The sequence below is a fragment of the Dreissena polymorpha genome, chromosome 4 (genome assembly GCF_020536995.1).
Source record: "Dreissena polymorpha isolate Duluth1 chromosome 4, UMN_Dpol_1.0, whole genome shotgun sequence".
NCBI lineage: Eukaryota > Metazoa > Mollusca > Bivalvia > Myida > Dreissenidae > Dreissena > Dreissena polymorpha.
The window spans coordinates 33,073,549-33,085,407 of record NC_068358.1 but is presented as its reverse complement, the minus strand read 5'-3'; the positions used below and the strand labels follow the sequence as shown (position 1 = coordinate 33,085,407).

The window sequence follows — 11,859 nt, the reverse complement described above, 5'->3', positions numbered from 1 at the left end:
CGTTGACTTTTGTGGTCACGTGAAAGTTTTTGTTCATTCACAGTGAACACATAACTTAACTTTTAAATGTTATTCTTTAAGCGCAAGATTTATTGGGGCGTTTAAAGCATTCTATACATAGATGGTGACGTCACTACGTTATTGTAACCTCTATACTAAGACGCATCACATTCCCCTGGTTTGGGGAATTATGCATCCGTCAAAGAAGTTCTGCGTAGGAATGAAAATGTTAATAATGAAAGAAAAGTCCTTTTTATTGTTTGTTTAAAACGGAATATTGTTTAAAGAAATGGTATTTAATTATGTTTAAATGTGATTTTGAATCTCTATTAAGACTGATAGCGATTATCAGAAGCACGATTACCTCACTTACGTTCGCGTTCACTTTTCACTCGTAAAAGAAGTACTACCCACAATTCCTTTCGCGTTATTACATAGGTCAGTAAGACCGGCGTGTACACAATGGCATTCAAGGCGTTGATAATAATGACGATATCTTTAGTATCGTTAAACGAAAATGTGTATCGAGTCTGATACGGAAATTCCACGGCTATCTCCCATATTCCGTTGCCTGAATAAGTAACAACAGAGTTCGTGTCTTCTTAAAAAAACAACAACTCATATTTGGTTGTTTGCTTTATGGATTGTCGAATCAAATAATAACATTCTTCAACTGCCAAATAATACAAAAATATAAGAAAAGTGCCACCATTAGTTATGTGAATTTCAAACAATTTCATGAAGAACAAGTATTGTGAAAATGTGCCGATATCATTTCATTGCGCAGATTAAGCTAAAATTGATTTCTTGTAAGCGGCCGTCTTTCAGCATGTACCCGTTTATTTACCGCCATATATACAGCGTCCAAGTGGCATACGTGTTTACCATAAACGTAATAAATGCTAAGTGTTGAAAAGTGCAACATAAACGAATTTGCGTGTGGTTAATTGTCAGAACAGAACGAATATTGTATTTACTTCAGCCTATAACAGGTCATCGTGATCATTATTATTATTGTATAGACAAAATGCATGTGTCAAAGTCGGTTTTCTTTGAATGATCCTTCTTACGATACAATACACGAAACCACTGTCTAACAAGGGCGCGCATTCACCAACCGATTTTTAGACTTGAGTCTTACACTATACACAATATTCTTAAATTGTTTCACAACTACTTGAACATGAAGTCATGTGTGACATTTCATATCTACTATTACAGAATTCTTTATTTAGATCAGTGCTCGTATGACAGAAGCATTATTTTAGTCTGTTTTTATTCGATCTCGTATGCTTTATATGGCCTAAGACTATCCGTTATTATCAAGTAAAATATGTTTGTGAATCAGCGCATTTAAAATTGACAGTATTGGAAAACAACGGTCGTAAAATGATTTATTTTATACGACTTAAGTATTAAAATAGTTTTTTACCATATAAAACAGTTAAAGGTGTTATGAGAAGCACATAATATATATGAAAAAGTAGAGCTGTAGTGTTAAATTAAGCATTAATACAATAAGTAAGCGCCTTCCATCTCAACTATGTATTTACAATAAGTTGTGATTGCAACACCACTTTCTCAGTATGCATCATACAATTGACAATACATTTAACGTGTACATCAAAATTCCATAAACAAATCTATTTTAGATGAAACAAACATAAACAGAAAGGTTCTATGCAGAATTGTGGTAACAAATGCTTGACGTGTATCTATTACCAAACACAAAATGATCTAAAGTCCTGTTCAAAATATTGAAGTGATTATATAAAAGCATGATAAGTTATGTTTTAAAGAACGAATTAACCTCGCATTAACATATACACACTAAATAAGACAATTTTCTGTTAATGGATTAGGTTATGATGAGGATCGGTTTTATCTTATTTTGTATAATCGCCGGTGCAGCAGCAGAAGTTGGGTCCGCAGCTAGAGCTGCTACAGGAGTTGTATCTGTAAGTCTTCAGGCCTGCCTTTCCGGTCTCCGTACGACCCAACACGTTGGTCGGTTGGTAAACGTGAAGAGCGTTGAAGCACGTTGCGCTAGAAACGAGGGGCGGTTTTAGACGGTTAATATTTAAGTAAGTAACAAAAATATGGATTGTTGAATTTGAAAAAAAAATAACAACACAACAACATGTGTTCGTTTGTTATAAAGTCACATTATGCACAACAGGACTATCGGTATGTGGAATTATCAAAACTATATATGCCGCTTCAAACCGACCCGCATCAAAATTATTAATAGATGTTCAATAGTGCGTGTGCCTGCACTTTGCGCAATATATACACGTATATTATGATAAAACATTCCTTAACTTCATTACCTTTTCCTACATATAGTTCGGTAGTAATAATTGCCGTGTTACAAGCCCTTATGACATTGATATTTATCCTGTTCAACTCAAAGTTAAATGATATTAATCTGTCCATTTCGTTCTTCTTGGGAAACCAGTTCGGATGATAGCTGGTACACGCGTTACATAGGTATCATTCGAAAACGAATTCCATTTAATAACCTCCTGTGACGCTGATGATGTATAATTCAATAGCCGCCTGCCTTTCCTTACAATTAACCAACATATCCGATTTAGATGACCGTATGTAAAAGCGGTCTTAAGACAAACCAATTTATTGACAAAAAGTCTCTGTAACTCTTTAGCTTTTTACAGCAAAATCAGATATTTTCTTCTCCTTTCGAGAAAGCGTACTCAAAAAACTGTGTGGAAATGAAAATAATGTTGCAAGCCCCTATTAACTTGACCGTTGACCTGTTGGTATCACATCAATTGGCGTCTACCATACCCCCCCCCCCCCCCCCCCCAATTAAGCAATCATCTTAATTTGACCTAAAGGCCTTTCAAACCGCCGGACGCAAAACAATTTACTCCCATAAATAAGACACTTCTCCGATTTTTAAAAAATAAATTAGGGCTCAATACTAAATACTGAGGATGCTGATTTTTTTTTTCTTATTATATCTTCTTGTTGAACTGATTTCGATTGATTGATATGCATGGTTGAGTTTTGACTGTCTGCAATTATATAGGCATATCCCATCGATTAGTCATTCTCATTAGTCAATGTTTGAAAACCTGAGACTCTTGCACAGGTCCTCGCAGGAGACAGCCTGGAGTGAGCACGTGCGTCGCACAGCTCTCACGAAACCTCCTTCGGAACGTATCGCCGTGCACGTGGCCTGAGCGATCTCGTCTGTGAAACTGAACGCAGTCGCGTAATTGTCGTCTGCACTGCTACTCTTATCGCATCCTGGTTAATTCACGTGAATAAGGATAAACATAATCAACATGTCAGGTAAAAGCATCTGGTTTACTTCTGAGAGAGTTAAGTCGCAATAACATCCGCTTCATGTATACATGATACAAAAACAGAACACGCATTCAGGTTAATTCACGTGAATATAGAGAAGCATAATAAACATCATCTTAAGCAAATGCCTTATTTACTTATGACAAACCAAGTCGCAATAAAATGCGCATCATTTATACATTTTTCAGAAACAGAACTTTATTTGACTTTTAATATAAAGCGTTAGGTGCATGACTTTTGTTAAACTTCTGACACAGTATAAATGTCACAATAAAATGCGCTAAGTGTAAACATGTTTCACAGACAAAACTTTATTTGTCTATAAATAGATAGTGATTTTTGGTGAACTTCTTTTTGAATGAGAAAGAGGTTTCCCCCGTGCCTTCTTTCACAGCTTATTATGATGTAGAGTATAACTTTTTGCTTACATATAAGGATCATGTCAACAAAGGGATCAGAACATTTCCACATAATTATAACATGAAAGGATAAGGTGGAAAACCGGTAGGGTTTTTTCTTTTTTTAACCATCTGCAGTTGTGCATAAATTGAAGCGCCACCTATATGGTTATGGTGGTGTTATTGTTAAGAAAACTAGAGAATAACACATTAAAATCAGTAACACAAACACGATCACCTGCAAACTGCACAGCGTTACACGGACGTTGGTCAGTCTCCGTCTGCATGACAACGCTGTCCACGGTCATGTTCCGAAATCTCGTCTGAACTCTCGCGCCCTCGGTTACGCCCCGTTTGCACGAGAAATTGCACTGACCCCACTCTCCCCAGCTTCCCCACGTCCTCTGCTTCATGTCTGCAAAGAGATACACAATTCATGTATATATAGACTGTGTTATTAAGTATTATTATTATGGACAGAGTTCTTAATGAACTAAACATGATTTTACTTATTTCTTGCATTATGTATCTTACTGATATATCGGATGTTTAATTGAAATGATGTGGGTTTAAATCATGAAATATGTTCTTATTATAGTATGATATGTGCTTGCCATAATATGCTGTCTGTTTGTGACGGTATACGGTGTGTTTATGATGATATGTTGTGTGTGATATGATGATATGTTGTCTGTTTAAGGTGATATGCGGTGTGTTTATGATGATACTTTGTGTGTTTGTGATGATATGCTGTGTGTTAATGATGATATGTTGTGTGTTTGTGATGATATTATGTGTGTTTATGATCAAAGGTTGTGTGTTTGTGATGATATGCTGTGTGTTGTTGATGATATGATGTGTGATTGTGATGATATATTGTGTGTTTAAGATGATAGGTAGTGTGTTTATGATGATATGTTTGGTGTTTATGATGATATGATGTGTGTTTGTGATGATATATTCTGTGTTTATAATGATATGTTGTGTGTTTGTGATGATATGTTGTGTGCTTGTGATGGTATGCTGTGTGTTTGTGATAATATGATGTGTGTTTGTGATGAAATGAAGTGTGTTTGTGATGATATGCTGTTTGTTTATGATGATTTGTTGTGTGTTTTTGATGATATGTTGTGTGTGTGTAATGGTATGCTGTGTGTGTGATGGTACGCAGTGTGTTTGTGATGATATATTGTGTGTTTGTGATGATATGTTGTGTGTTTGTGATGGTATGATGTGTGTCTGTGAAGATATGCTGTGTGTTTTTGATGATACGTTGTGTGTTTGATGATATGTAATTTGTTTGTAATGATATGTTTTGTGTTTATGATGATATGTTGTGTGTTTGCGATATTATGATGTGTGTTTGTGATGTTATACTGTGTGTTTGTGATGGTATGCTGTGTGTTTATGATGATATGTTGTGTGTTTCTGATGGTATGCTGTATTTTTTTTTAAATATGCTGTGTGTTTATGATGATATGCTGTGTAATTATGAAGATATGCTGTGTGTTTTTCATAGTCTTCTGTGTGTTTGTCATGGTATGCTGCGCTTGTCATGGTATGATGTGTGCTTAATTCATATGATGTGGGTTTAAATTATATGATATGTGGTTATTATCGTATGCTGTGTGTTTGTGGTGATATTTTGTGTGTTTGTGATCGTATGCTGTGTGATTATGATGATATGCTGTGTGTTTGTGATGATTTGCTGTGTGTGTTCATGATGATATGTTGTGTGTTTTGATGGTATGCTATGTGTTTGTGATGATATGTTATGTGTTTATGGTGATATGTTGGGTGTTTATGATGATGTGTTTTTTTATAAAATTCTGTGTGTTTGCCATAGTCTACTGTGTGTTTGCTATAGTATGCTGCGCGTTTGTCATGTGATATTGTGTGTTTGTCATGGTATTATGTGTGTTTGTCATGAGATGCTGTATGTTTGTCATGGTATGATGTGTGCTTCATTGACATGATGTGGGAATAAATCGCATGATATGACACTGCAGTGGTTCGCTTTTTGAGTGTATGCAATACCAGTCACAGGAAATTAAGTTCAACCTTTTACATTATGCAAATTGAACGGCCATAAAAATTACAAACATACATATAATTTCACTTAAATTGTCAACAGGGGCAAGATTTTGTTTCTACAGGGGGTGGGGGTGAGATTTAGCAAACACCTCAAGGCAGAAAAAATATATTTACAATCTCTCATATTTTTTTCAGGATTTACACAAACTTATTGCGATTCAAAAGAAAAAGTTTAGTTTTTTTTGTTACAAACTTCAAAAGCATATACCAATGTCCTGTATCTCAACGGGAGCAAATCTTCACGGGGAGGAAATTACACCCATATTGTTAATAAGTTGGCTAAGTAATGCTTTCATTCGGGAAAATAAAAAAGTACTGGTTCGGTCTGCCACTCATACGATGACACGTGTTTGTATTTCGCAGTACAGTATGTGAGGTTCTTCCACGTCTTAGGCTGTATCATGCATAAACCCGGACTATGTTCCAGCACTCCTACCTAAATAATTTACTAGACTAACGAACACAGGACTGAATTTTGGCATATAGCTGAAATGTACAGCTGATTAGTTGTTACTGAAAGATTTTGAATTTGGAGTACCCGCAGCTAGATACCCTACCATTCAAGTGTGGTGTCCACCAACGTAACTCATATGCTTTTACAGCCTGTTCAACTACTTAATCGTACAGTCTCTACAAATGCGAAACACTCCATATCGCAGGGTATCAAGGCCAGTGCGCGGACAGTGTGTCAGGAAATCGTACTAACAAAGTTATGACATATGCCAAAGCGATACCAGAAATATCGTTCGGCGTATGCTAACATTTCATACACAATAGGGTACATGTATATAAAATAAATAAGACATGTGCGCTTTACTAGATTCTGAATGTGCTTAGACCATTAATCTGATAGACATCATTTTTGGTTTAAATAATAAAAAACTTTCTATAAACTTTACGAATGTAGTTATCATAATCAAATTGATTAAAGATACTATAAATAATATATACATGTACACCAGTCAAATAGTAAAGCAAACAACTCAAACATGTATGTAAAAACCGCGCGCTTATACATATTTGAAATATGTATGGGTGATTCATGAATGTGCGTTAACCCAATGCTTTTATTGCGTTTTACACATGGTACGTGTGCGTTTTAGCTATATATAAATTATCACCAATATATAATATCGATAAATAAATATTCAAGTGTGGCTAAACACCCCGTTCAAATATTGGGGGATTCAGTTTACATTTATGGAAAAAACAAACATCCGCAACATAATAAGTCACCATCGTTTTAACCGTTTAAACAAAGAAATAACTTTAAACAAGCTTATTAGATTATTATTATATACTAAAGCTTAAAAACAACTGTACGAAGGGATGTTATTTGAATTCCTAAAAAAATAACCCAACGCCTAAATCCTGTATAAAAAACAAGTATCCAAACAATTTATACCCGCTAAGGAAAGCCCAACATTAAATTTAAATCGCTACAATTTCTGGCTTTTTAATATGTATTTTATTTGTTCTGTTACAATAATTTTAAAGTATGAAATTACAAAAATATGGTCATATGATACCTATGACTGGAGTACGAGCTAGAAAACACAATCTTCTTTTATGCTTGCAGACAATATGCTGATCACTTGTACACATTGTCAGCGTAACGTCCGTATTGATGTCGAGCTTATGCTCAATGTGTCTATCACACAAACATATACAATGTACAGTCAAAATCTGTGCATGATTTGTGTTTATGTTTAAACAATCGGTACATAGTCATTTAAGAACATGTTTAGTATCGAAGGTGTCCTTAGCTCCAAATAACAGAAAGGTGTCGGTGTCTATATGTAAAAGTGATTGTTTTCATTAATTGTTCCTTCTATAGGTCGGTTGGTTGAGGTTTCCGAACTTACTCTTGAACTTGAACTTAATCTCGCGTTGCGATGAATGATTTCACAATGAATTGCTGCAAACATAAACCTATTATTACGGAATCAGGATAGTGCCGTCTACAATATCGCCCTTCTTTTATCAAGGGCGACACACGAAGCGACACACGATATTTTGCGCGATACACGAAGCGACACAACATAACTTGTAACACGAAATATCGCCCTTGTGTAGGTAGCCCAAAAGGCGATATATTGTGGTAAATATCGCGTGTCGCTTCGTGTATCGCGCAAAATATCGTGTGTCGCTTCGTGTATCGCGCACAATATCGTGTGTCGCTTTGATTATCGCGCAAAATATCGTGTGTTGCTTCGTGTGTCGCGCAAAATATCGTGTGTCGTGTGTTACCCTTTGAACGGGAGACACGATACTCAAAGCGACACACGATATTTTGCGCGATACACGAAGCGACACATGATATTTACCACGATATATCGCCGTTTGGGCTTCCTACACAAGGCGATATTTTGTGGTACATTCTCGCGCGTCGCTTCGTGTATCGCACAAAATATCGTATATCACTCTGAGTATCGCCCAAAATATCATGTGTCGCTTCGTGTGTCGTGCAAAATATGGTGTTTCGCTTCGTGTGTCGTGTGTCGCCCTTGATGAAGGAATGGCGAGATTATAGATGACTCTATCCGGATTCCGTATATTATATAATGTGTGTCGCTAAAAGTACAAGATAGAGTATGGCAATGTTAAGTCATTACATTACATTAAAGGTGACACAAATTGCTTGCCCAAGCTCTTACTGTTTATTGCGTATTGTATGCAATATAATGAACTTATAATACTCTGCTCTTTTAAATGCTCGAAGGGTTTTAACCATAAATATAAAAAATAAAATAATAAAACGTGTGATGCGCACATTCCCCATACGTTTCAGATGAGTCGTTAACATGAACACAACTATTTAGCACACATTGATGTAAACGTGTCATTACCAAACATCAAAAGCATGGAAGTTTTATCATAAAAAAATATTTACATCACAGTTTATTGAATAATACATTAATTCGTTTAATGAACTCAATTTTCCGTTACCAGGCACTTATAGCTCCAAGCTCATTAAAATAAAATCCTAACATCCACTCAAAGATTTTTCGCTGGTAGCCGAATGTTATAGAAGCGTCAGACCGGGTATAATTTGAAATTATAATATTGAAACAATAACCATAGATTCTTCGAATAGAATTTGTCAAAGAACTCCATTTTCTCGAGTAAAACATGATTTCATGTATATTTCTCGAGCAAAGCTCATTTTTCACTTTAATTTTGTGATACGTGCTAAAATAATTACTACGCATAACCGAGAAAGTCATGTACTTCCTACTCATAATGCTTACATTAATAAATGTAATGCTACAAACAATAAACGTTTGAACGTTCAACTTGTTTATATCTAGTGTTATTGTTGTTGTTGTTAATATTGTTAAATGCCTTTTAGGCCACTATTAAATATTAATAAAAACATGCAGTAATTGTACAACATAGACCAATAACAGTTGTATATTTTATTATGTAAATTTTCACAATTGTTTTGATGAATCGGGTTAAATTACGAATAATAATATCTAAAGCCGCCAATCTAGAAATAAAGTCAAAACATAGTTAGGTTAACGTTTAGTGTTAATTTATTGAATTTCTTTGTAAAACTAGTATTTATGTTATAAAAAACTCGGGTTTTGTAAAGTAATCTGTTAATATTTCTATAAATAGCGCATGGGGTAACGATTTTATAATACGTGCATTACTTTGCTTTTTTCACGCATAAATAATCGAAAAAAAAATCATCGACCATACATCTATATATAGCATTACCTTGGGAGTCAACAAGTCTTGGTTAAAAGTTGCAAAGTCGTGGAAACGGGTAACTAAACCGTTGTTACGACATATATAAAAACACATGCATGTCACATCTGCTCAGTTTCTTGTATTTCTTTTCATAAATTATTCGGAATTTTCTGCAAACGCGGAATTAAAGTCGGCTGGAAAAGTAGGTTTGCGGAGAATAATGCATACTTAGATAATGATATGTGTTTCATAAGCATGAGTTAAAATGCCATGATATAGTGTTAATACAAAATATGCACAAAAAATAAATGTAATACAGCAACAACTTCAACAGTGAAATTTGCGGCATTAGTACATATTGTCAATTTACATAAAAAGGCTTAGATCAAGATGTCCAGCTGCAATGTCTAGTGCGCTTTACATGATGCAGCAAATTACACTTTTGAAGTTGTTTCTGCATTATATTTATTTTTTGTGCACATTTTGTATTAACACTATACCATGGCATTTTAAAATATGACAAGAAATATATTTGCCATTTAATGACATTTAATTCTACGACTATTTGTTTTCATTATTCAGTAAAAATACACAGACAATATGAATATCTAATGCAGAATTAAATAAAAAAATATAATAAAAAAGAAATAATTCACTGTCATTGATACATGTTAATCGAACAGTTTTAGGCATTTTTTTACTAGTCGCAAACAACAAACAAAAATCCACAATAATGCATATAAAACACTTAATTTATAATTACCATGCAAAATGCTGATGCTCTTGTTGATTTGTCTATATTCATGAACAATTTTCTGGATATCATCTTTAGCTTTTTCTAAAGCCAAGTTCAATGCCATCCGATTTTCTTCTATATCCGCTAAAGTACTTAATACTTTAGCGTTGGTTCCCTTAATTTCCTTTAGGGTTACTCCCAAAGCCATCTCTAACAGTTTTTCATCATACTCATACCGGGCACACACTGGACAAAATGGTTCCTTAGCAACCGTTAACACAAGCACATTTATGAAGGTTGCAAAAATTATGTGTTTTGACATATTGGCAGACTGTTCAATGTTGATGTATGCAGAACAACATCTGATTGTGAAAAGACTGAACATCCACTTTTATATATACGAATGTGGCATAAGATTGAATATTTAAGATGTCAAGATTATCTTATTAAATCAACGTGTAAATTATAGATTGAATGCGTTTTTCATTTGCTTCATGACACTTCAAACTGACACCCAAAACCGAACGACAAATAAGCTTTATATCGTAGACGTCACGTAACTCATCAACGACCATTTCATTGAATCAACATTTCAACTTGCAATTTATTATCATTACATAGACAGTTTCGTGCAGGTGCATAGTAACGATTGCATACGTATCTGTCAAAACTGAAGTAAACACGAACAATGTCACCAAGAGCACAATATAAAAAGTACGTGATTCGCCATTGACAACTCATGTTGGATCTTAATAATAATGTGATACAGTCATATTGAATGCGATAGATTTGAATTCGCGTTGAACCAAAAATCGCGAATATTTGACACAATCAAAACACAAGCAAATAAAGCCATACAAATTGTTATACACTATAGTTTTTCATTAGGTTCATACAACGGCATGAGTTTCAGATAAGGACGGTTTAATGGACCTTTTTTTAATTATCTTGTTACAGATGCCCGCCAGCTTAGGGCGGGAGTCTATTGCATTTAGTGAATTAAAATTTAAAAAAAAACTAATTTCTTTGATTTTGAAATAAATATGCCCAATATAAAGGGTACATATTGCTTTGTTTTTCCCTGCTAACGATTTTAAGCCCGTTTTTTGTTAAACGAAATGAACATCATAGCATACTTCGATACAGAGTGTGCACGCGGAGTGTGTGTATCGTTCTATCTGAGTCAGATGTGGTGCTGGTTTTGCACTAAAACTGTTTAATAAAAAACAATATTATGCTCTCTTCTTTGATCGTTCTTAAGCTGTCAACCTAAATTGGCCTTTGGAAAATCCCAAAATGATCGCACGGTGATTAAAAGACTTCCAACGTGCTGCTACAAGTGTAGTTTCAACTGTTTGTCCTATTTGTGGTAAAGGATAATTTAAACCTTTGCATATTGATGCTATTTTAAAAGATTAACAAACACTATGTTTGTTTAAACATGGAAACAGTATTTTAGGTTAATATTTATGATATTTAGTTCTTAACCTATAAACTACTCCGTAAATAAATATTTACATGTAACAGGTATCGATGATATACTTTATATAATGGTATGGATGACAAATACCATTACCTTGGATAAGTTTAGGTCATTGT

General features: G+C 34.5%; 1 protein-coding gene across 1 annotated transcript; it reads right to left on the bottom strand.

The window, feature by feature from the left end:
- Positions 1-623: 623 nt before the first annotated feature.
- Positions 624-10,690, bottom strand: LOC127876732 (uncharacterized). The gene is made up of 4 exons (XM_052422164.1): positions 10,288-10,690; positions 3,970-4,146; positions 3,099-3,273; positions 624-2,046 (listed from the first exon to the last, which is right to left on the bottom strand). The coding sequence occupies exons 1-4, from the start codon at positions 10,643-10,645 to the stop codon at positions 1,887-1,889; spliced, it is 870 nt and encodes a 289-aa protein (XP_052278124.1). The 5' UTR covers positions 10,646-10,690; the 3' UTR covers positions 624-1,886.
- Positions 10,691-11,859: the final 1,169 nt, after the last annotated feature.